We start from the raw sequence: 26,983 nt of genomic DNA on the forward strand, positions 1-26,983 counted from the left end.
CTCAAAATGTTGGATGACCATTTCGTGGCACTTTTCTTGCAATAAAACAATATGATCCACTATACTCCCCAAATGATGGTTTTTTGGAATAAAACAGTAAATTTCAATGAAGTAAACATAAAACTTATTTCTGCTTCGAACAACTATTGTTCTTAAAATGAAAAATCGAAGCTTATAAAAAAGTATGCAATTATTTTGTTTATTTAGAAAAGTACGAATGGTCGTTTGTATGAATTTTTAAATCACCTAAATTTATTCACTGTTTGCTTTGAAATTTCGACACAACTTTGCAATCGTATACGCGTATATTTTTATCTTTATAAATAAAAATATAATGGATGAGTTTTTTTTAAACACATTTTTATTCCCAATGGCAGTGCCATCTGTAGTGCGTATCAGAAATACACGCACTACTAAACAATGATCATGATGCACATCGTGCTTCTTGATAGCAGCTGTAACTTTGCCTTTTTTGTGTTTTTGATTGCATTGCTTCATACATTTTAAATATATTCATTATTTTACAAGCATTGTTACATTGAAAAAATAGGAATATCTGACCATATTCTTCTTCATAAATGTTGAGATGTAAAAATTAAAACCCAATGACAGGTATTTGGACCCACTAAAAAAGTTAAAATGACAAAAATTGATGATTTGTTCTGTTTTAGTAATCATTATTTTTAATCTTAAGAATTATATAACTACATATTGAATAATTCAAGTCAGCATAATCTTTATTTTTATTTCTGCTATGTATAAATAAGAGACCATTAATTTTCGACTCAAAACCTTGTTTCTAAAAACATACAAAATAGGCTAAAATTAAAGGTGCTTAAAATTAAAAAAGTTTTTCGAGTTAACTACGTTAGTGAATAATTTTCCGTAGTTTTCCAAATGGTGAAACTAAAGCTACCGTTGCCTGTAATTAAACAAGACATCAGGTAAACTACCAAATGACTTTTCAACTCGGTCTGTTATTTTCAATAATTATATGTTTCAACAGTGAATGCTTGCCTGCCCATTTATTAAAAATACATTCATTTCATATACAAAGACCTAAAAATAAAAGGATATACCCAAAGTTAATAAAAACAAAAATAAATTTCACATCGCTTTGTCCAAATACTTATTTGCGAATCTGGGTTTCTTCTCTTTATTTAGTTATTTTACATTGTTTGACATCTGAACATGGATGAAAAAGGATATGGAAGTTTGGCTTATGAGCCTATGACGGATCGTAAGCCTTATATGTAAGTACCCAAACTTTTCATGATTCTTTTTTGCAGCCAAGTTTTTCTCATTCTTCCTCTGCTTCTATTACCAACATACTTTATTGAATTTTACCGATAATACTTATCTCAGCCTTGCATTCATCATTTATATCACTATTCGAACATCTATCATATAATGTTTTGCCGCACATTTGTATGAGAGAGCGCATTTTGACTGCGTTCAGCCTGCCTTCATCCTTCTTTTGTCAACTCTATGCTTCTCATATTTGTTTATTAACATACCAACATATATACATAAACTAAATGTATGTATTTACAGCCCTGGAAATACCCAGACTTCCATATTTGTGTGTGTGTGTGTGTGTGTGTGTGTGTGTGTGTGTGTGTGTGTGTGTGTGTGTGTGTGTGTGTGTGTGTGTGTGTGTGTGTGTGAGTGGGTGTGTGTGTGAGTGGGTGTGTGTGTTTGTGTGTAATATGTATAAAGTAGTAACCTTCAACAAATTATGCCATATTTTTTTATACAGAGTATTAAAAAAAATATTTACCTGTAAATGAAACATCAAAATATATTTAACAAACTCGAATGTAGAATCCTCACCCTCTTAATTAGGAAATTATTAATATCTCGAGTACCAAAGTGATGTTCTAGTTCCCCTGAAGCCTTTGGTGAAGTTGAGTTGCAAACTCAACCCCTTATTGCGCTTTGTCAAAAGATGCTTCTACATTTTAAAACAATATTTTAATATTTAAGGCACATGGAAAATAAATGTAAAGAACAAATTAAGCTACAGGATGTTTTATAAAAATTATCCTTTAATTTTTTTTAATAATTACAAATAGTTCAGTTAAACGCTATTGAAAATACGTAAGTGATTTCAGTTTAGGTATGTTTGTATCTCAGTGTTATTCTTTAGTGCTGCATATCGAAATAAATACCTATAAACATTTAGTTATTTTTCTTATCTTCTGTTTTTTCATTAATAATATTACGTTTAAACACAAGAAGCTGTGAAGAAAAAATGTTATACGTGTATTTGGGAGTTATACGACGAAAAATGTATTGTATTTTAGTTAACATTTTTTCTTCTGGTCAGTTATCGACTTTTGATATTTATCCATAAACTGATTTATATGTTTAATAACAAAAAAATACACGGAATGTCTAGAGTAAATACAGCATAAGAAGAAGACGTATATCCTATCTTAAAAGCTCGAGAAAATGGTTCCACCGTACCATGAATTCGGTATTTGGAGCGGCTGCAAACAAAGTAAAAAGTGGCGTGATTATTGCCAATATTTAGCGCAAAGAGGCGTAATACGAAAAGTAATAAAAATACTTAAAAATAATGTTTCCAATAATTGTGTTACATAAAAAAGAAAGCCGGAATGACTTAACATAATTTTATGATAGAGGCATGACTCTTATGTTCAAAATAACATACATTAATATTTCTCATTTGTTTCTTTTAAATATGCTTCCCTTATGTCCTTTTTGAAAAATTTGTTATAATTTGTTACATTTTCTCACTTGTATTTCATTTGTATTTTCAGTTATATTTCCTCATTTGTTTACTTTTACACATGCTCTATACCTTATGTTTTTTCATTTGTTTTTTTTTTAAATATGCTTTTTACCTTATGTTTTTATTTTATATGCGTATTTATTGTACCAGTTTATTGTTTTACACTTTGTCATGTATTAGTTTTGGTTCATTTATTAAAATCTTTTTTGTGACTTCTTATTCGTGTTTCAGTCTTGTTAACCTTAACCCTATGTCACAAAATGAGAAATAGAAATTACTTACATGAATTTTGTATGTAATATGTTTTGAAATAAAAAAAATATATACACCCCGTGAAATTTACTTGTATAAAAATATATTTCCTTTCAGGTTTTAAAACACATTTTAAATATTTGATAAGTACCATCTGTAAAAAAACAGAATAGCATTTTATATGAATAGCCTATTGTATAATATTCTTAGTTAAGGTTGGAATGGTAAGAATTTTCCAGATATTTTTTTTAAAGGTTATTAATTTTTTTAACACAATTGTCACTATGCAATCAATATTTGTTGGCATTCATAAATGGATTTCAATGTATCAGTGCATGCATTCAACAAAATATTTTTTAAAGGCTAAACTGCTTACTGAACTAGTAAATCCGATATTATTTATAATCTAAAAAAACTCTTCCTTTAAGCCAGATACGTGACAGACATTACAAATAAAAAACGTAGCATTAAGCTCATAGATTGTTGTCGTTGAAATCGTATTATGTTTAATACGATGGCTGATTAATCAGGCGTGTGGGCACCAATAGGACGTACCGAGGACGAGCCATGCAGAAAAAGATACAAAGAGAGTAACGTCCTTTTTCGCGAGGTGCCGCCCGTAATCATTCCGAGCGGGTGGTAATTGATTACATGCCCGGGAGCTTTCTGCGCGCCGGGTAGGGTAACCAAATTAAACTATGGATTTATTAAAATTTTAATATTTTTTCTTACATTTACGGAGTTTTTTTATACTTAAATCATTGACTTCCTTCCGTGGGACCCAGTGTGCAAAAAACGTTTCCCAATTATTGATTTTTTTCTTCTTAAAATCCCCGTAGTGTATTGGTCAGCACGATTGGCTACACGACTGTCCAAATTTAAAACACAGTAAGGGACATTTTTCCGTAGTAGGTTTTTTTTGCATTCATGGACTAAGTAGACTCTACTTAGTCCAAAAATGCAAAAAAAACCTACAACAAAAAAAAGTCCCTTATTGTGTTTTAAATTTGGACAGCCGTACAGTTCTGGAGGTCCCGGGTGAGAAATCCAGGGGGAGGGGTAAAAAAAATATGAGCTTTTTTTTCTTTTAATATTTATTCTTTATTATTCTGGACTGGTACCTGAAGTGGAGTGCTGATGACCTTTCTTTCATGTGTTAACGATCAAGATAACACTGTGTTTATATATTGCAGTGCCCAATACACAATTTGGGTGTTAGAAACAGATTTTAAAAAAGACGAATGATGAGATACCAATGAATCCAAGCATTGTTATGAAATATGATGTAACACTTTTTATTTATGTTTATTACGATTTAAAAAAAAATATTGGTCTTTTTTAAAAATGCAAATGCAATGCTTTTTTAAATATACGAAATAAAACTAAACGTATCACTCAAAAATAAAAAAAAAATTAAAAACACGTAATTTCTTAACCTTCTTTCATTTCATTTCATTATTTTATCACTTTCTGTCAGCGAATACACATAAGTTTTATATTGAATCATATGGTTCTATCACATCAATAGTATCCACATGATCATAATTGAGGAAATGTTTAAAAAAATAAACATAACGTTGAAAAATAAGATGTGATCCTTACCTTTTTACTATGTACTTCGATGACGAAATAAAAATGATATAAAACTGAAAAATTAATTATTTTGCATTACCATTTTAATCAACATGTAACTAAATGTAATCTTAAGGGGAACACATAAAAAACCGATAAAAAAATTTCGAACTGATTTCGAGTAGAAAAACAGCTTTATAATGAACAGTTCAAGGTGGAAATTGTAACTTGAAAAGAAAATTGTCGGTGTAGTTGATGGTGTTAAAGAAAAACAATATGTTTTCAAAATTAAGTTTCGAGAAAAGAAATAAATAAAAAAAGTGTGAAAGTTATAAAATTTATAACGAAATCAAGCTTTATAAGATAAACATCGGATTTTGTTCATATTTTGACAAACTATTATATTTTTTTTGCTTACAACTATACAATATTAAAAAGTATATGTAAGTCATATATCAAAAATTGCCGATTTTCAGTTGTTCATGTTTTCAGAATGCCCAGAAAATGCACTCTATTCCAACAAAACGGCATATTTTGAACTTAATATTTACCCGCTACAGGGCAGAAAGTGTTGTTTTTGCATTTAAAAAAACGTATAGTTCAAAAACGTAAAGTTCAAAAATCAAAGGACTATCATTGTGATTTACATTTGTAAATTTTTTTTTGGGGTCCTGAACAAATAAATCTATTTTACAAAGAATATCTTTGGAACAATTGTTTCGGGTTTAAAATAATTTGAGTTGAGACCTGTTATGATTAGCCGAATTTATCAGCTTCAAAACCTGAGGTTTCAGTTTATCAGGTTTACAAAATAAATATTATTTAAAATGTTGGTGGTAGTATTTTATATTCAAACAATTTGTTTTAAACTTGGAATAATCTTCCACAAAGTTTTAGCGTACCGACCCCCAATTTTGTTTTCATTTGTTTTTCAATTCAAATAGTGATAATACCCAATTATAAAACTTTTTCCCATTTCCCTGGCGAAGTTTGGTAAACCTCCAGCGAGTATCGAGCGGCTGAAACTTTCAGGTCACCCGTTGGTCGTGCCCTGAAATGGCAAGTTAATACGGAACCCGTACAGGGTGACCTAAAACTGACGATCCCGAAATACACCATACTCAAAAATAGTCTTACCGCAATCTTGGAGAGGAGGCTTTTGTTGGGGACAAAAGTATTTTAATAATTAATCCCCTCGGGTCATATTAAACAAAACAAGGGTTTGTATTCCTTCTAGAAAATTACTTAAGGAAACTCTTAGGGCTGGATACTCATTAAAAATGTATGCGTAATCAAGTTAGAACGTCCTCCGAAAGTTGTTGAGATTCGATTCAATTCATAGCTTACTTGGAAACAATTCGGAAATCAAATAATAAATACTTTCGCAACAACTTGATTTAATTTTAAAAGTATATATTATATATATATATATATATATATATATATATATATATATATATATATATATATATATATATATATATATATATATATATATATATATATATATATATATATTATATATATATATATATATATATATATATATATACAGTATCTACTCAATGAATTAGGGCCACGCAGAATTTCGCGCAATTTCTCAATTCAAACAGGAATAACTCAGAGAAAACCTTGAATAAAACAACCTTGAATTTTATTTACACATGAACACTTTATTACGCTTAAATTATGCATACACTTTCATATAAATATAGTTAGTATTTAGTATTTCCACCTTTGGCAGAAATAACTGCCTCAATTCTTTTTGGCATACTTAAAATGCACTGTTTTATCATGTTTTTTATTTCTTCGTCTTCTGACCAAATTTTTTGAATATTTTTTTTTAGACAGTCTACTGTCAGATTTGGAAATGAGTATACCTTATTTTTTAACATGCTCCATACGTTTTCTATAGGATTAAGGTCCGGAGAATTTCCAGGCCAGGGGAGCAAAGGCAGATTTTTGTTAGAAAAAAAAATTATTATTGATTTATCCCGGTGGCAAGGTGCCCCATCCTGCATGAAGGTGTATGGACCTTCTGTTGGGTCGAGTGTATGGTAGAAAGGCAATAAAATTCGTTCGAGGACCTGCTTATAGGAATTTTGGTTCATTGTTCCTTCCACGAAAAACAACGGCCCAGGTAAATTGTTAATAATACATGGCCATATCATTGTTGCAGGGGGTGTTTGATAACTTTTACCACACAGGCCTCATTGTAACGTTCCATTGGTGTTCTCCTGACGAATCGACGGCTCTCTGTCACGGCTTCTAACCGGCACTCATCACTAAAGATGACCTGAAAAATAATGAAAATTTAAGTTTAATTCAAATATATAAGTTTATTTACTAAAATGATATGTTGAAAATTACATTTAAATAAATACCTTTTTCCAATCATCTACCGAGTAATTTCGATGTAGCCTGGCCCATTTTAATCGATCCGCTTTCATTCGTGGTGTCAATTTTGGTACTTTTACAGGGCGCCTGCATTTCAGATTTACTTCGTAAAGACTTCGCCTCAGTGTTGATACCGATATATTTATACCCTCTTCTTCCAATTTTATTTTTAATGTTTTTGCTGATGCACTACGGTTTTCTAAGGCACTTTGAACGATTTTTCGATCAGTCCTCGGTGTTGTTTTTCTAATCCTACGACAGTTCTTTCGCCGATTGCTGGTGGCGGGTGACTGATTTTTTATTGATTTTGAAATTCTGTCCACTGTTTGACGAGAAACGTTTTCTTTTTTTGAAATTTCTCTATTAGATAGTATTCTTAATTTCAGTAGCACTATAACACTAGACTTTTTTTCCTCAGAAATGTCTTTACTTTTTCCCATTTTGTCCTTTTCAAAAAAAACACTTGTGTTTACAAAAAAAAATTATAATTTATGAACTAAAATTAAAAATTAAGTTTTTTTCACAAGACACGATAGCTATATAACCTCTCTAAACAAAGCAACAACCAGAACTGAAGAAACTTCACTAATAAATGAGATAGGACTATTTTTTGAACTTTCAACTATCTGTCTACCTGTGCTAATTAGGGACCTTTCTCAGAAAAAGGGTTTGAAATTTTATAAAGGCTTAAATTATCCAGGTATATTTTACATATTATTGAAGGTAATATACATGATATTAGATGTCAATAGAAAACTTAAAGTATTTATGTAAAATAAATATAATAATCCAAAAGATTTCAGAGTATTCAAAAAAATAATGGGTGGCCCTAATTCATTGAGTAGATACTGTATATATATATATATATATATATATATATATATATATATATATATATATATATATATATATATATATATATATATATATATATATATATATATATAAATATATATATATATATATATATATATTATATATATATATATATACATAGATATATAGATATATATATATATATATATATATATATATATATATATATATATATATATATATATATATATATATATATTTATATATGTATATATATATATATATATATATATATATATATATATATATTATAAAACAATTTTTAACTAATATATACACAAAAAAAAATAACTCTTTATCATTCACCGATTCCAATATTTTGCCTTTTTCCCATATTCTTATTCATCTTTGATAAGATGTCAAAAAATTATACGAAAATAACTCCTGTAATTGGAGTTCTTTTTAAGAATCCTGTAATTCGGAAATCAAATAATAAATACTTTCGCAACAACTTGATTTAATTTTAAAAGTATATATATATATATATATATATATATATATATATATATATATATATATATATATATATATATATATATATATATATATATATATATATATATATATATATATATATATATATATATATATATATATATATATATATATATATATATATATATATATATATATATTTATAAAACAATTTTTAACTAATATATACACAAAAAAAATTAACTCTATCATTCACCCATTCCATTATTTTGCCTTTTTCCCATATTCTTATTCATCTTTGATGAGATGTCAAAAAATTATACGAAAATAACTCCTGTAATTGGAGATAATCCAAATTTTGAACAAGTATTTGGATACACTCAAAATGTTGTCTTTATATTGTATTAGCTTTTCACTAGTGATAAATAGTTTTTTTTAAAAAATAACTTCAGATTTAATTTTTAATATGCTTCTCAGTGTCGGCATTACCTTAAGATTTCAGATTCTTATTATTCTCTTATCCATTTTTCAATAAAACCTAGTATTACAGTGCAGTTTCCTCCGCATCGGGATGAAGCCGATATTGGATTCCAAAGCACTTTGTGAAGGGTGATGCATTCTAAAGTTCCTTTATAAGTGCAAAAATGTATAATGGGTGATGCAGAAAATAATAATATATCTATCGCATATTATAATACAAATACTTACACCTTATTCATTTCGAGTTAACAGAACTAATACTAATATTTACGATTTTTTGTTTTTTTTTCAGCATGCAAACAAATTTGTTTCCATGCTGTGGTAGTGATTGTCCTGACGAAGAGACGGGTACGTCTCGGTGAGTGGTTATATCCTAATATTACTAACATTTTTGTAAAAAATAAATAAGTAAAAATGACTAACCACAAAGTAAATGCTTTATATATAAATCATATTGAGAGTATAATTATATTATATATCAGATGTATACAGAGAAGTATAAAGTGTATACAGAGAAAACAAAGCTATGTTACTTTCTTGCGTAAAAGTATTTTAACAATATTAATATTATTTATTATACCAGACACTTCACCAGTAAAAATGACTTACCACAAAGTAAATGCTTTATATATTAATAATATTGACAATTGAATAATATTATACATCGGATGTATACAGAGAAATACAAAGTACTTATATACAGAGAAAACAAAGCTATGTTATTTTCTTGCTTAAAAGTATTTGAACAGTATTAATATTATTTATTATACCAGACACTTCACCAGTAAAAATGACCTACCACAAAGTAAATGCTTAATATATTAATAATATTGAGAATTGAATAATATTATACATCGGATGTATACAGAGAAATATAAAGTATATACAGAGAAAACAAAGCTATTTTACTTTCTTGCGTAAAAGTATTTTAACAATATTAATATTATTTATTATACCAGACACTTCACCAGTAAAAATGACTAACCAAAAAGTATATGCTTTATAAATTAATAATATTGAGAATTTAATAATATAATACATCGGATGTATACAGAGAAATATAAAGTATATACAGTAAAAACAAAGCTATGTTACTTTCTTGCTTAAAAGCATTTTAACAATATTAATATATAGGGAGCTGGCAGCCGACAGAAAAGCCTGGAGACAGTTTGTGGACTCCATATGCTCCACCTAGGGAGCGGATTTGGTTTATTTTAAAAAAATATTATTTATTATACCAGACACTAGAATATTCACACTACGGATGATTTCTCAATATTTTTTGTATCTTAACTTGATATGAAACATCTATTGTTATTTTTATATGAAAGACGATGGAAGTCTGAGCATTCCACTGCTTATGACCTGACATTTCACTGACTTGAGCGATCTCTTTATATCCAAATGCTGGGATACTTAGACTAACATCTTATTTTATATAAAAAGAACGATAGATATTTCATATTCAGTTGAGACACCTGTAATAAAGGTATTTTTTTTTTTATTAAACCCTTATCCGCACCCCAATGGTGCATAGGGCACTGTTTCATATAAACACAGTGTTGTCTTGATCGTTAACACATGAAGGAAAGGTGATCAGCCCTCCGCTTCAGGTACCAGTCCAGGGTAATATTGAATAAATATTACAGTGAAAAAATCACTAATATTTATTTGACTACCCCTGGGAATCGAACCCGGGACCTCCAGAACGGTAGCCGAGCGTGCTGACTATTACACTACAGAGGCGGACAAAAGGTATTATTACAAATTTTTAATTAAGTTTTTTTTATATTTCTTATAGTCTTAAATTGATATATTATACATATTGTATATACCTACACTCATAGTTCTCATTAGCGGACTTTTGTATGCTCGAGTAACCGTCCCAAATTTCAACTTTTATGTACGTTTTTTTAAATGAAACGTCTAAGGATATTAATATTATTTTATTATGGTCCACTGATGTAGGTATCTGTTTTTTTTTCACCAAATTTAAATAGAGAAAATTATATAACTCATGATTGAACCCTGTTTTTTTTAAATTATTAAATTCATATCATACATGATGTAACCCGCTTTTTCTTGTCACCGAAAGAAATGTCAAATTCCTTATGAGGCGATATGTTGCGTTACGGCCTTCTATTTGTCTTCCTGACATTGAACATTTTTAGTCTTGGTATACAAGGTTCTGGGATAGTATTTTCACGTTAAGGCTCTACTAAACCCCCATTAGGTTTTTTTTATCAAAGTATATGACATAAAACAACGACCGTACTTTTCAGAAAAAATATTGAAAATGCAAAATGGAAAATTGAAAACTCTAAAATATTATAGACGAATAAATTAAGTTATTTATTAAATGTTAAGATCAAACACTGATATTTAGAGTCTCAATTGTATTTTATTGTTAAAACATACAAAAATAAATTTTGGCAATTCTTTCGCCTTGTTATGGCATTTTCAAACTAATGTTTAATAACTTACATTATTTTGAAAGCGAAAAAATTGTCACAAATTTTATTTTTATGCGTTTTAAGAATAAAATATTAAAAAGAATTTATAAAGATTTTAACATTCAATGCATAAATTAAAATGGAGTTCTACAAATTAAACGACAAATCTACACATAAATAAATTACATGTTTTATATATTTTTTTAATATGTTTTAATAATGTCTGTAAATTTGTACTTTTTATGTTTATTTCAGATAAAAAACTAAACGATACAGAACTGTTTAAAAAAATACTACAGCAATTATTTCCTGTAATACCAAGACTTACAAATTTTTCTTTTTCTATTTTGAGATATCAATTTGAGATTACTCTTAACTGGACAAACACAGATTTGGACACACTAAAAATATTATGGATGTTTGTCTTCTCTTAAAATAATGTAATAAATAATGAGTCATCTTGCACAGCTATTCTTAAATTTTTGTTGATTCTCAGAAATTGTTTTATTCTTAGAATCTGTATAGCTTTTTGTTGGACTAACTTTCTAAGCTGTTTATAATTAATGAAAGAACGAAAAAGATTTTACTTTAGAGTTGTACTCATTGAGCGTTATTTTAATCCTTGTAAAGAGAATTTCGAAACATACTTTATTTTCGAGATCAGCATAACTCTTTACGGAAACATGAATAATTAGTTATGCAAATACACTTCCCTTATTACCTCGGCTAATAAACGAAAATGTTTTCTGTTCGCGTTTACATAATCCGTTTATTAACCCAACATCGCTGCGCATCGCTGCTCCCGGCCTAATACCGTTATGCGGAAATAACAGCCCTCGCAGTCAGAAGCAGTTCTAGGGTTATGAAAATTATTGGAAAATATCAGTGTGCATACATTATGTCACATGACCTTCGTCTTTTTTTACCCTTATACCGTATCCTATTTCTTAGTATGTCCATTAAGGTGTCCCTTTTATGCTAAAATACATATATATATACATATATATATATATATATATATATATATATATATATATATATATATATATATATATATATATATATATATATATATATTTATATACAAATGTATTTATACATATATATAAATATAAATATATATATATATATATATATATATATATATATATATATATATATATATATATATATATATATATATATATATATATATATATATATATATATATATATATATATATACAACATTTTGAATGTGTCCAAATATTTGTTCACAAATCTAGATTATCTCCAATAAGGAGTTATTTTTCATATAATTTTTCGACATCTCAACAAAGATGAAGATGAATATGAATATGAAAGAATTTCATCTCACAATAGATGTCTCCAGTGATTCAAGAACAATGTTTCGAAATTGGATCATATATATAGAACTTCCAAGATTTTGAGTAGTGTGGTTGTCAATCATGGGTAAAATTTATGTTGTCTATATTGGTCATTAGCCTCGTAAATACCCAGACTTCCATATTCTTCTTCATCCTTGTTGAGATGTTAGTGAAAAAATAAGACTTATGTATACACTTATATACATTATATACAATTATGCACCATATAAACACACTGTTATTTTGATGATTAACACACGAAGGAAAGATGATCACCTCTCCGCTTCAGTTACCAGTCCAGGTTGATAGTGAATATGTGTGTAGAAATTGTATATATATATACATATATGTATGTATTTTAGGGACGTGCATTCTATAAAGGCAGGAACTCAGTGCCTACCCTACCTTACTAAGTAGTACCTAACTTACCTTACTACCTACCTCTGCTACGATCGGGTTGGAAATTTTAATTTATAAGACTTCCTGTTATATTACATGTGGATAGTGTTATTAATTTATCAATGGAATCGAATTTATTAATCTTAGATTTTGTTTTAAAAATTAGATCTAAATGTCATTCGACGTAGAAATATCGTACGGTCAATAGAAAACTACGAACCAAGAAACCCTATATCTCAATAGTGGAAATCATCTATAGTGCTGAAATCTATTCAGAAACTATTTTAAAAAATATGGTGTCTCAAATAGAAAAGAAACATTAAAAAAAAACTAACTAACCATCACGCCACTTCCCCGCAGGGGTAGGCAGAGAGAATAGAACGCCACACCACTCTGTCTTTGCAAACATTTTTCGCCTCTTCCACGTTCATGCATCTCTTCATACATACCCGCCGATTGTTTCGACTCCTTACCTAACCGTTTTCAAGTATTTGGCATACCTGGTCGTGCCAAATTTTTTTCGGCTTTTCTCTGCTCCTTTTTCCAATTACATACGCCACATTAATTTGTTTTACCGTTATTTCCACACTCATTCGTTATACAAGTCTAAACCATCTCAACACACCTTTCTTAATTTTATCGATAATGCTTATCTCAGCTTTGTATTCCTTCGAAACATTTATCAAAGAAGAATAAAGAAGTGTCGGTGTTTGGATGGCTTATGACCGGTTATAGGCTGGTTTAAGTCATCACTTTAAAGATTTAAGTCATTCACCATTCTACCAATGATTTACAGCCGCGGTTCTCAAATTTCGGAAATTGTATATACTCATACAAAGTATAGTGCTATAAATCATTCTTGTAAGATAAGACGGAATTGTATTTATTTTTAAAACGCATATTTTGTTCTGCCGTGTAGTTCGCATAGTTTTGCCCTTTTTTATACCTCTTTATTGCTTCATTAAACATACTTATGTTTGAGTAAAATTAGTGTTACATAGAAATATTTTAATTTATTTTAGTAGTTGAAATTATTCAGTTTTTATAATAATTAAACTTCTCCCTATATTTTGAGATTTACAACATGATATCATATGTATTTTCAACCAAAACGATGTCGAAATTTATATATTTAGTATCATAAAACTGAAAAAAAACGTTTTTCACTCTCCATCTCTTCCATCTCTCGGAAAAAATGGAAAGCTTGCAAACGTTCATTCAAAGTGGATTTAATACTATTTCAGTTCACTTTATTAAGCTTAATAATAATACAATTTAAAGGAAAATGATTTTAGGCAATATTTATAAGTAATTTTTTTTATTGCAATGCTACATATATAAATTTTTCTCTAATACTTAACAAGGGTGATTATTTTCCTAGAAGTATTTTAAATAATCAGAATATTCTTTCATATATTAGAATTTTAGTCACTAGAATTTTCACATAGTAATTAATATATTTTTACTCAAAAGATTGAGTAAAACATAACATTAATTATCTTTATGTGCTCAAAACGTAACAATATACGTATTTTTAAAGTGATTACGTAAACGGTTTATATATCATTTCGTAGATTATTGTTTTTTTAAGATTAAAACATGCTTTGTTTAAATCTGTGTAAAACATGCTTTATTTTTATCATGAGAACAGGAAAGATAAACTAATATAAGCCGACCAGGAACTTCTCAGCATTTGCTCATTGCTGGGAGAAAACCACGTAAAATTCCTCAGGAAAAGCTGGACTGTTGACTGTCGTCAACAAACCTTCCGTTCCACTACAAGAGGGTTCGGAATTTTGTGTCCTAACTTGTTTTTTGCTAATGTCCTTAACAATTTTTATCAGCATCATATAAAATTGATTATTCAATGTTATATGCATTAATACAATTTTTTTTTGTGTTTCAAAAAGCTTTTAACTCATCATCTAACGCAATTATTTTTACTTCATCCAAAACAAAAACCAAAACAGTATAAAGGCAGAAAATTAAAATAAAATAAAAGATTTTAAAAAAAAAGTGCTTAACATTACTTTTGTTTACTCTTAAATTGTCAAAAAATATATTTTAGTACCTATCAGTATCATCTGTGAAAGCTTTATTACTGAAATTTTGTTTCCGATACAAATAAATATAATGTAAATATATTATATTATATAATAATAAAATAAAGAAGAAGTGTAAAACCAATATGTTTTATGAGATATTATCTCTCAATTATGATTTTAAATTTTCTAGGAATATATCATAAAGATGAAAATATTAATGTCGAATTTCACAGTTCGTTTCGTATATTATACAGCCTGGCAATTAATTAAACTTATTGGTTAATTAACACACCTACTCGTGATTATTATATCGATATTCAAATGTTTTTGCAGCTTAATATAAAGTCTAATTTACTGTTGATGGGAAAACCGAAATGGGTAAACAATAATTGTTTTAAAAAAACACTGTGCTTATCATCCATAGTTTTCTTTGTGTAATACCACTTTTTTAAACACTTATTTGTAAATACCGGTTTCGGAAAATAATTCCATCATTATAATTTTATTTCAATGATCTGATGATGTAAAACAGATTATAAGCTTAATAATAAAAATGAAAATGGTATTTTCTGGCGTTTCTCATGTGTGTGATTATAATCCAGGGTTCGAACCTCACATACTAATATAAGAGTTTCTGCTTAGTAAAAAGCTTCTTTACATCTCACCAATAGATGTCTCTAGTAAAGTTCTAGTGATTCAAGAACAAGGTTTCTTAATTGGTTCTTATATGTAGAACTTCCAAGAATTTGAGTAGTGTGGTTGTCAATAATGGGTAGAATTGGTGAATTTTACACGTGTGTAAAGTGATCACTTAAACCAGCCTATGCCGTAAATGCCCAGACTTCCATATTCTTCTTCATCTTTGATGAGATGTCAAAAATAATTGAAAATAGAATTGAAGATTTTGTTAAAAATATCATTTTTATTCAATTACTTAATGATCGTTTTAATTCAATTACTTGATGGAATTATTTTAATTTTCAATATCAAAATATAGAACGGTTGGTTTCGTTTCAAATGTCAATCAAATTTACTATTAAATTCACATAAAAACGACCTTGAAACCAAATTATGTAGGAAATAAACTGTGTAGCCTTAAGCAAAGTTTTCTTTAATAAAAACTGAATTGCTATAATGTTTCACATATCAGATGCTTTATAACTTTTCTTAGTCGACAATTTACAATAAAAATTTTACTTAGCTTTTGATTTATATTCACATTTCTTTTGTATTAAAGCATTTTTAAAAAAATACAAAAATGTTTATTTGAGACGACAATGTTAAAAAACCAATATTTCTGGTGTAAATTTACAAAAATGTTTTTTGGGGATCTTCAGATACTGTGATGGAACAATGACATCAACCAGAAGATGACCCTTGTCAAACAAAATACAAAAAAGATTAAAAAGTCTGCGTTAAAATTTTAGTGAGTTTTTTTTTCATTTAATTTGATGTTAATAGTTACTATTACCTTAACGTATTATTTTGAAAAAGTCCAAGAAAATAACTGTCATATAGCGAGTTTTTATGCCTAGAATTTTCACTAATGAATTACATGAAATTATAGTAACTTTTAACATAAAGAGTAAATCCACTCACGAGTAGGCATAGGGTATAAAACTTTATGTTGAAGCCTGAGTAGAGTCATGATAAGCGGTGTTGCATAAGCCGTAGCTAGATTTCAGAGTCACTTGGACGTTAGGTAATTAAAAAAAAACATAGACTTCGTACATCCAATAAATCATACACACAGTTTAAAACTAACCAACTAACTAACCATCACGCTGCTTCACCGCAGGGGTAAGCAGAGAGAATAGAACGCCACACCAATCTGTCTTTGCAAACATTCTTCGCCTCTTCCACGTTCATGCATCTCCTCATACATCCCCGCCGATTATAACGACTCCTAACCTGACTACTTTCAAGTATTTGGCATACCTGATCGTGCCATGTTTTTCACGGTCTTCCTCTGCTTCTTTTCCCAATTACTTCATAAATTTGTTTTACCGTTCTTTCCTCACTCGTTCGTTCCACATGTCCAAACCATCTCAACACACCTTACTTAATGTTTTTTTTTACACACCATTAACTTTATAAATATGATATTTATAATATCACATTGATCGCTATTCCCCTGAATTAAGAACGGGTATTCTGGAACCCAGACAAGCAATTTCAAGTGGGTATTTTGATTTTGCTACGACACGTTATAAATAGCTCTTCGGTTGTGAAATAACATTATTAACTAATTAGCTTAAATATGTTACATCAAGGCAGCTTTGAAGTTTAGCAAAACGGGTGAATTCCTCTCGTTAAAGTGTTTTAATTATTTATAATGTATTTAAGAGACAATATACATAATTCTAGGAAAATTTGGAACTTGATTAAAACGCTCCATTTATTTAAATGTGTTCAGAATAATGTTTGCGAAATGTCTGCCAATAAATTAAGAGCATTTTACATGATGAATTCCACTTTTGTTTTAAGTTCATTGGAATCTAAATATTTATTTTTAATTTTCACAGACATTTTTGTAAAAAATAATGCTGCCCTCTCACGCTACTTATATCGATAAACCTCACCTTCATGTAAGTAACGATCAAGATGAGACTGCTTCAATACGATGCAGTTCCCTATGCTGCATTGGGTGCGGATAAGGATTAGAAGAATATAGAAGTGGCGTGTTTCAAATCATGACGAAATGCATTTTTTTAGTGAGATGAGTTGCAATATTGATACTGCTTTCAATACACATATGATAGTACTTATAAGAATGTAACCATCCAGACTTCCCCAGTTTGCACTGTACGGCCAACCACAAGGTAGTCAACTCCTGGGCAGACCACCAAAAAGACGGATCAACAACTGGGAATCGACATAGCAGGAGGCTAATCTCTCTTAAAAACAGGCCACTAGGCCCATACCAAGCAGAAGATGAAGATTATAGTACTAAAATTACGGTCTAAAATTCCTTTAAACGTTCTTTGACCCCAATTATTGCAAAAATAAAGAAATACGAATTCTCCTTGCCGCATACCACAAGCTTGGTAAAATAATGATATAAAAGCATCCATCGGGTTTTCAGGACCCTCGGTGCAATATTCAAAATGAGTTTCAGGATTTCCCTGGAGAGTTCCTGCCGCTGCATACATTATCTCTCCCTGCTTTTATTTTAAACTTCCATCTCAGAGGGAAAATTTAAATGTATACTTTAGACACTGCTACTTGCCGCATTTTAAAATACATTTTGCATAATATTTTCTTCCTTTTAAATATCAGAACTTATTGATACGTAAAACGGAATTCTTTCAAACTAATGTTTATTATTTATTTTTATCAAAATAAGTAAATTAAATCACACACACATATAAATAAATATATGTTTATATAAATATATATATATTATATATATATATATATATATATATATATATATATATATATATATATATATATATATATATATATATATATATATATATATATATATATATATATATATATATATATATATATGTAAATAAATATATACATATTATTTTATTATCGAACCATAATCGCTCCCTAGGTGGAGCATATGGAGTCCACAAAGTGTCTCCAGGCTTTTCTGTCAGCTGCCAGCTCCCATGTCAGATCCGCGTCCCGAAGTTCTGACGAGATCTGCCGCGGAATTGTCAGCAGTGGTCGTCCTGGGCGGCGCGAACCTGATGCCTTGTAAAAGCGGCAAGCTTGATTAAGGTTCTCAGGAGGTATGCGGAGTACATGGCCAAGCCAACTAAGATTTGCTGCGTCCTACGCGTTATCTCTTCATTCCTCACAAAGTCAAACCACCGCACGCCTAAAATTCTCCGCAGACACTTATTCTCAAAGCTCAGTAGGTACACGGCTGCTCTGGGCAAAACTCGGCTGCTCCTCATGTCCATACCACCTTAAAGTACTGTTCTTAATTTTTTCAACTATACCTTATTTAGCCTTACATTCCTTGCTTTCCTTTGTTTTTATTTTATACTATAAATACGATGACATACGAGTGATAAAGATTAAATCTGCTTGCAATTAAATGTCTACTAATGAAGAGGTACTGATAACCTTGCCTTTATGCAATTAAGGATTCAGTCAATAAGACGTTGACTCGATATTGAGCTCTATGTGCTATTGTGAGAGGGATAAGAGTCGGATGATTTAAAATTAAAATTACTTGATTTAAAAATACGAAATAAAGCACGGAAATTTAGTTTTTTTAAATCAAATGATTTTAATTTTAAATCCTCCGACCCTTGAAAACAAATATTAAAACACTTTAATTTGGGAGCAGTTTATGTAATTCCATACACACTATATTGATGCTCATAGACTATAATTAGTAGATTTTTAATAAATAAATTTCTTACATAGATATACATTTATTATTCATGATATCATAATAACAATATAATTTTGGCAAATTAGTTTCAGAATATTCTACGCTATAAGCTAACAAAAATAGGTCAAAAAAGCCTTTTTGACCTATTTTTTATCGTAAGCATGAAGATCATGTAAATGTTGACAAACTCTGAATTTAAGAAACTGTATTGCTAACATATTTTGATCAATTACGTTAGAACATGATAAATTTGATGTAGAATGTTACTAAATATGTGTAAATATTATGCAAAATATATTGGTTTTAGCTGTTTACCTTCTAAAAATAGTGCACGTTCTAAATTTTTCTATTCCTATAGAACATCTATATTCAACTCTATGTTTTATCTAATTAAACAAGCATTAAGCTGTAGAGTTCACGAATTATCTCAAGGAATGTGTTAGAATTTTGAAAAAAGTATTAATTTTTTAAACATGTTGTTTGACGAAAATATAATCAATAAAGAGTTGTATTTCTAATATTCAAACGTAAAAATTAATTTACATCCGAGTATCCTTTTTTTACAAAATAATGTTAGAACAAATAAGAGTAAAAGATTCTGTTCTACAATTTTTTTAACAATATTTATAAACATTTGGATTTGGTAGGTAAATTATAATGTTTATCTATATTAATACTTTATTAAGCTACAAATTGATGTTCACTACGATTAATTATTAAATGAACCCTCAAAAAGTATTCCTTTCCATATCCAAAAGTTTAGAAACCACAGACTACAATATATAATAATATAAATTGTAATCAGATAAATGAAAAATGACAAACTGGAAAATTGCATGGAATTGAATATTTTTGTGAGTAAGGTACTATTTAAGAATCGCTGCATTGGAGAGAGATAACAGATATAAAAATGAAATGTGTTTACAATATTGTTCAGCAAAAGTAGATCGAAATTGTCGGTTGAAATCTATTGACTACCCTTAGTTGTTCAGCAGTATTTCTAACGTTTTTAAGCATCTTTTATATTTGCCATCTAAAAACCCATTAAAAATTTACTCTATAATTTAAAATAAATAAAATCCGCATGCACTATCAGTAACCCTATTAAATTATAGACAATTACTGAAAATATTGCTCTGAAACTTATTCATGAGAGGGCTTATCAACGTGATGACATTCCAGTAAAATTATATTTGAGGTTAAATTAAATATAAAATCAATTTGTACAACCCAAGTGCAATTAATGCAATAATATTTAAAAAATACAAAAAAGAAAAAAAAACTATTTGATGATGCTGCGAGTTTAATTATCAACATACTTAAGTAAGAGAAATTTACACAGATTGAACATACAATTCTATTTTACAATTCTTCCTACTAATAACCATCAGAATCACCAATTGCTAAAAGTTTGTGACACCAATTTAAATTATTATAAAAAAATCATGATATTTAAAGATATAAAATGTTATAGCAATTATTGTAGGTTTAAAGTGTTTTTTAGTCGAATAAATACCGAGTATAAGAATTGGGAATTCGATTTTAAGATCTGAAAATTAATAAAAATAGTATGTTTTTAGAAAATATCATTTAAAAAAGTGTGAGCCAGGAACATTTTCAAATAAAATTGAATGAAGTAAATGTATGTGATTCAAACTGTTTAATGATTCGGCACTAACTTTGCGAAATGACATGTTGATTATTTAAAAAAATTACATAATATACATCCACTTATTGAGTTTAATTTCATTACAAAATAAAACAATCAACACTACAATACTACAATAATACAATATTGTTTTAACAATCACCTGTCGATGAAAACAACTGTAGATTTCGAAACTAGTCGTGTGTAATGAAATAAAACTCAATTGGTGGTACTATACAAGTGTTTTTCATTTAAAAGTTTAAAACATTTTCGAGAAAAAAAAAACAATTTAGACACGCGTGGTACAGTAATTTTAAATGGATTTATATAAAAAAAAACAATGCTTCAAGGCGTAAAAAATCAAAAAGGGTAGAATTACATAAAACTGATTGGTAAGAATTCAACCCTTAACAGTTGGCGATTCGTCTCGATTCTCTAGCGAAAATGATACAGCGCGAATGTTGGAGTTCCTAGTGTTGGGTTGGCGGCGGATTGGGTGAGGGCTCCTTAGGCCACGGGGGCCTCGCGCCTCCTGCGGCCCGGGCCTGCGGCGTAGTTGGCGGAGGCGAGCCCCATGAGGTGTTTGGCGGTCATGGAGCCCGAGTAGCCCCGTCCGACGCCGAGGTCCAGCCCGCGCTTCAGGGGGCTGAAAAAGAAGCGAAAAAATTGAAGACATTAGCAAATCATAATTTGGATGTTTTCAAATCCTTGTTACACATATAAATACATTTGTGGAACTCCTGACCAAAAAGTTACACTTCCAGTATTGCAATATGCAAATCTGTTCAGTTAACCTACTGTATTCTATCGAAATCTTAATTAAAGTTGCGATAAAACGTGAACACATATTGGTTTAACACTCCTGTGTTAAACCAATATGAAATCATTAAATCGCACCAAAACGAAACAATTTTACGAGCTAGAATTCGTGATTACTTAAATCATTTATAATGAAAATGTATCGTTTTGGTGAGGACCTCCACATACACTGTATACATTCATTTAAAAATTTATAAACGTATAATAAAAATAATGCAGAGACCTACCAAGCCGCCTTGTGTATCTTGTCGGTGGAATTTTTTTTAATACGTTAAAAAAAATAGTTTATTCTACAATATTTTAACCTAATATACACACAAAAAAGAATAAAAGTAATTTTTATATTTTGACATTTCGACATAGATGAAGAAGAATATGGAAGTATGGGTATTTACATGGCGTTAGACCTGTTATAGGCTGGTTAAGTGATTTATATATTTTTTCCGTCTTCCATAAATAAAAGCTTTCTCAATCCATCACAGACAACTATATGTGAACTCATATGTATTGTGTCATGTGATTGATCATATATCTGTGTGGTTGTCAATCACGGGTGGAGTAGAATGGTGAACGTTTCACGTGTGTAAAGTGATCACTTAACTAGCCTATGACAGGTCATAATCCCACTTTAAACATGTGTAACATTCACCATTCTACCAATGATTGACATCACACTCCCCAAATTTTTGAAACTCACTTCAAGTGCGAATTTGTTTTGAGTTGTTTATTTAAATCATATATAGCGCATTCGCCTACAAAAGACATATTATGATAACAAAGAAACCATTGTACCATTGTAATATCGATCTATGTTTAAAAAAACAATTTTTGTACATGAATTAAATAAGTAAATAAAAAAGAAAAGAGAAAACATTACACCGTTGACGATATAACTAAGATATTTTTAACACAAAACGTAAATGTGATATCCATTATCCCTAAAGCAATATAAAGGAATTGGATTCGTAAGATTTCACAATTGAATTGTTTTATTTGATTTTAACACAATCTATCATCTCTAAAGGCTTTAAATCCTAACGCGTTGGCATAAAAGCCGATTAACAAAACTACCAAACCAACGATTTTGAGAATGTGTGACACTATAAATTCATACTTTCATTTGAATTACATGCTTCTTTGTAACATATGTTGTATGGAATTTATAATCAAAACTTTTGAATATGTGAAAATTTTTATTTTGTGTAATAGAAATGTTATTTTTAAATCGCTTTCTTTAAAATATATCAATTAGAAGTCAGAAATCGTATGTGAAAGGTTTTGTCATTAACGTAAGTCTAAGTTCTTAGTTTAGTTAGCTAGTTTTTTTTTCCAAATAAATAAAAGGTTTAAAAAAAAGAAAGATTGAAAGGAAAGGAAATTAAAAAAACTTATAAATATTTTTTAAATATTTAATTAAAAAAAAACAAAAACAAAATATATTATAAAAATATATCCGTGGAGACACGTGTGGCTCCTAGCGCAGCCGGTTACGAACTGAATTGTAAATTTGCGACCACACCCTTAACAGCCAAAATAATCACAACGAATGGCTAGTTCAATTAGATGAATTTACAACATTTTGAGTGTGTCAAAAAAAAATAAAAAAATAAAAAAAATAGATGAATTTCATGAGATGGATTTTTATTTATATACTGTGGCTATGTTAAAAACGTCAAACTGATTTACATGCGTTCAAAGTATTTTCCGTATACATATTATTAAGGCTAATATTTATTTAGGCTAATTTACTTTCTCCTCTTGATGAAATCTTATCACACTTACCAAATTTTAACTGACATTTGCAACGCCTAATTTGATCGATTAAAAAAATTATCGATACATCATGTCATCGGTATATCAACTAACACGGAATTCCCAAATTACTCCATCATTTAGCTTATCTCATTTGGTTGAATTTCACTGTTTATTTTTCATTTTGTTATCGCAACGGATTACTGTTTTTGCGATTATTTTTAAAAATATACAAAAGGCGCTTAGGTGAAAAAAATAACACCAATAAATTCTTTTTATTTCGAAATGCGACCTTCGCTCATTGATGCATAACAATAATTAAGGTCTTATGTAAGTTTTTATTTTATTATTATTATCCGCAATTCAGTTGTTATTATTTGTAAACGAGAAATTGAGATTAGATCAATGAAGTAGGTAATTACAATATAAATAATCAAAACAAGATGTACGGAATTATTTAGTTTTTTTTAAAAAAAAACTTGTTTATTAACATATTTTTTCCTTTTCCTATCCAAACAGGAGTTATTGTGATATTATTATTATTTTTTTTATCATCTCATCAAAGATGAAGAAGAATATGGAATCTTTGATGAGATGATAAAAAAATTATATGAAAATAACTCTTGTAATTGGAGATAATCCAGGTTTTGTGAACAAGTATTTGGACACACTCAAAATGTTGTAAGAGCTATTGATTTTTGTGTAACTTTTTTAAGTTAAATATTTTGTTTTATGTGGAAATACAGTTGTTTTTTTTAAACATACATGAAAAATGGGCGATGCAAATTTAATATTTTTATAACAATTGTATGACATCGCAAAATAATACAATCGTAAATATTGGTATTGAAGATTAAGATTTTAGGAGCAGATTTGCCTAATTATTTTCTTTTTAATTATTTGCGTGTTTAAATTCCATTTATTTACGAGATTTATACACATTATTGATATCAAATCGTACAAACCTAATAACGAAAAATTAAGTCTCACACGATTTTGTAAATTAAGTTAAGTATCAGCTTTTTGAATATGTTTTTGGTGTGCAACAAAGAACATATGTATTATGAGTTAGAAATTAAAATATTTTGTTATTCATTTTACGTTTATAACATAAAAACACACACGCGTAAATTATGCATTTCAAATGTGCTTAATCACTGTTTTACGGCAACAGGTTAAGCATAAGTCAAACATATTTTCTCTGGAAATAAATTAACCTTTCAAATTTATTGCCAACAGCACAATGAGTAAATATTACGAGGAAGATATCTTGGTGTAGTTGGGTAGACCCTCGACTGCTAAACTGGCGTCTTTGGTTCGATTCTCGCTCTTTTTTAAATGGGTCTGAATATTTGTGAGAAATTTTTCAAATTCACCTTCCCTATCCTTACTATCCTACCTGCAACAAGCTACTTATATAGAATCCGTGCAGGTTATTATTTGACTCAAAATAAATGTCCGAATGAAACACATATGTAAGACTAAAGGTGTGATATAACTACGCTTTTTCAAATGTTTATACATTTAATAATTGTTTTCAGTTCTAACCCTTATATGGTGCATAGGGCACTGCATCATATAAACGCCGTGTTATCTTGATCGTAAACATATGAAGAAAAGGTGATCAGCCTTTTGCTTCGGATACCAGTTCAGGATAATATTGAATAAATATTATAGTAAAGAAAACACATGTATTTATTTGACCCCCCTGGGAATCGAACCTGGGACCTCCAGTACGGTAGCCGAGCATGCTGACCATTACGGACATTAAATCAAGTAATATCCTCCTAATAAATTCAGCATTGAAAAAAAAAGGTTTTGAATATAAGCGTATTTACAAACCCCCTCGAATCGGGATAATCCCTAAAACGAATTTGATAATAAGACCTTCATTTTCGCAGAACGGGGTAAGTTTTACAATGCTAATCCTCCGCCCGCTTCATGGCTGTCAAGAAGGATAAGCGTCATGAGTCATCCTGTGGTGTGAGGAGTGGAGGAAGAAGAGCGAAGCTGAGTTATTCTACCTAGCCCTATATGCTATCTGCTCTGGAGGCTTGTTAAAAGCTTTTGTGACGTACATTCTGACGTCACTCAAGTTCTTACCCTTGCAAATAGAGCCCTTCGCATTTGAATGTCTACATTTTTACGTTGAATCGTTGATGTGCACGAGTTTAATGTATCGATATTTGTATTATACTACAGTAAAACCTCGATATAATCGACCTCTATTTTTCGTACTTAGAATAAAATGGACAAAAATTTTAGAGAGCTGATTAAAAAAAAAAAAAACAGAAAACTCCAAAAAATAAACTCAACATGATTATTTTTTCGAAGCAGAATTACCGAAAGCAAGCGCGTCGATATCAAACAATAACGTCACTTTACGACACGTGTCCGAAAAAAAAAATTGTTGTGTTTTGTATTATTTACTTATATCTAAATTCATAAATTGATTCAAACCATTATCCGCACCCGATGGTGCATAAGGCACTGCATCATAAACGCAGTGTTATCTTGATCGTTAACACCCGAAAGAAAGGTAAGCCCTCCGCTTCAGGAACCAGTCGAGGGTAATATTAAATAAATATTAGAGTGTAAAACAACTATTTATTTTCACTTCCCTCTGGGAATCGAACCCGGGACTGCCAGCACGGTAGCTAAACACGTTAACCATCGCACCAGGCGGACATCGAATATAACGGACAAAAATCAGTAAATAAATATTATACATATTTTCCTAATTTCAGGGAGCTGATTTAAAAAAAAAAACTTCAAAAAAGCAAATTGAACTTGATTATTTTTTCAAAGCATGATTATCGAAAGCAAGCGCGTCGATATCAAATAATATCAGCAGAGCTACTATCAGCAGAGTCACTTTACGACGAGTGTCCGAAGACAATAAATATTTGTTTTTTGTTTTTTGTATTATTTATGTGTATCTCAATAGTGTCCATATTTTCACAAAGAGTTTTTTGATTTATTTTAAACCTGTTGTTGTATAACGGACTTTCGGCTGAAATGAATATTCCTCCCCCCCAATGTTCCGTTATATCGAAGTTGTACTGTATTTCGTTTGATTGACACAGTGAATTTAAGAGATAATTTCAGTATTCATCGTGTGTGAATATTAACAAAATTGTTCAGAGATATCATTATTTTCATCATGACCATCAAATAATCGTTAATTTTCTATCTACACTTCTCAATTAATCGAATTTTATCTTTGTCTAAAAATACACATTATTATTGATTGGTACTAATGAAAATTACTTGTTAGCGACACATAACACGTGTCTCGATCCTCATCAACTCGGTTATTCAAGCGCTGAAACACGTGTCATGTCAAAAAGGTGTATCTAAATTGGAC

General features: G+C 29.4%; 1 protein-coding gene across 1 annotated transcript in view; it reads right to left on the reverse strand.

Moving 5' to 3' along the window:
* Positions 1-19,338: 19,338 nt before the first annotated feature.
* The window catches only part of LOC148304485 (diuretic hormone class 2-like), a 96,033-nt gene continuing 88,388 nt past the window's right edge, over positions 19,339-26,983 (reverse strand). Inside the window, exon 4 of the mRNA XM_088268192.1 lies at positions 19,339-21,691. Coding sequence (XP_088124318.1) covers positions 21,553-21,691 — 139 coding nt within the window. The 3' untranslated portion in view covers positions 19,339-21,552. The remainder of the gene's footprint in view (positions 21,692-26,983) is intronic.

The sequence above is a fragment of the Brachycentrus maculatus genome, unplaced genomic scaffold (assembly GCF_059751285.1).
Source record: "Brachycentrus maculatus isolate JH-2025_06_01 unplaced genomic scaffold, ASM5975128v1 h1tg000315l, whole genome shotgun sequence".
NCBI classification, from domain to species: domain Eukaryota; kingdom Metazoa; phylum Arthropoda; class Insecta; order Trichoptera; family Brachycentridae; genus Brachycentrus; species Brachycentrus maculatus.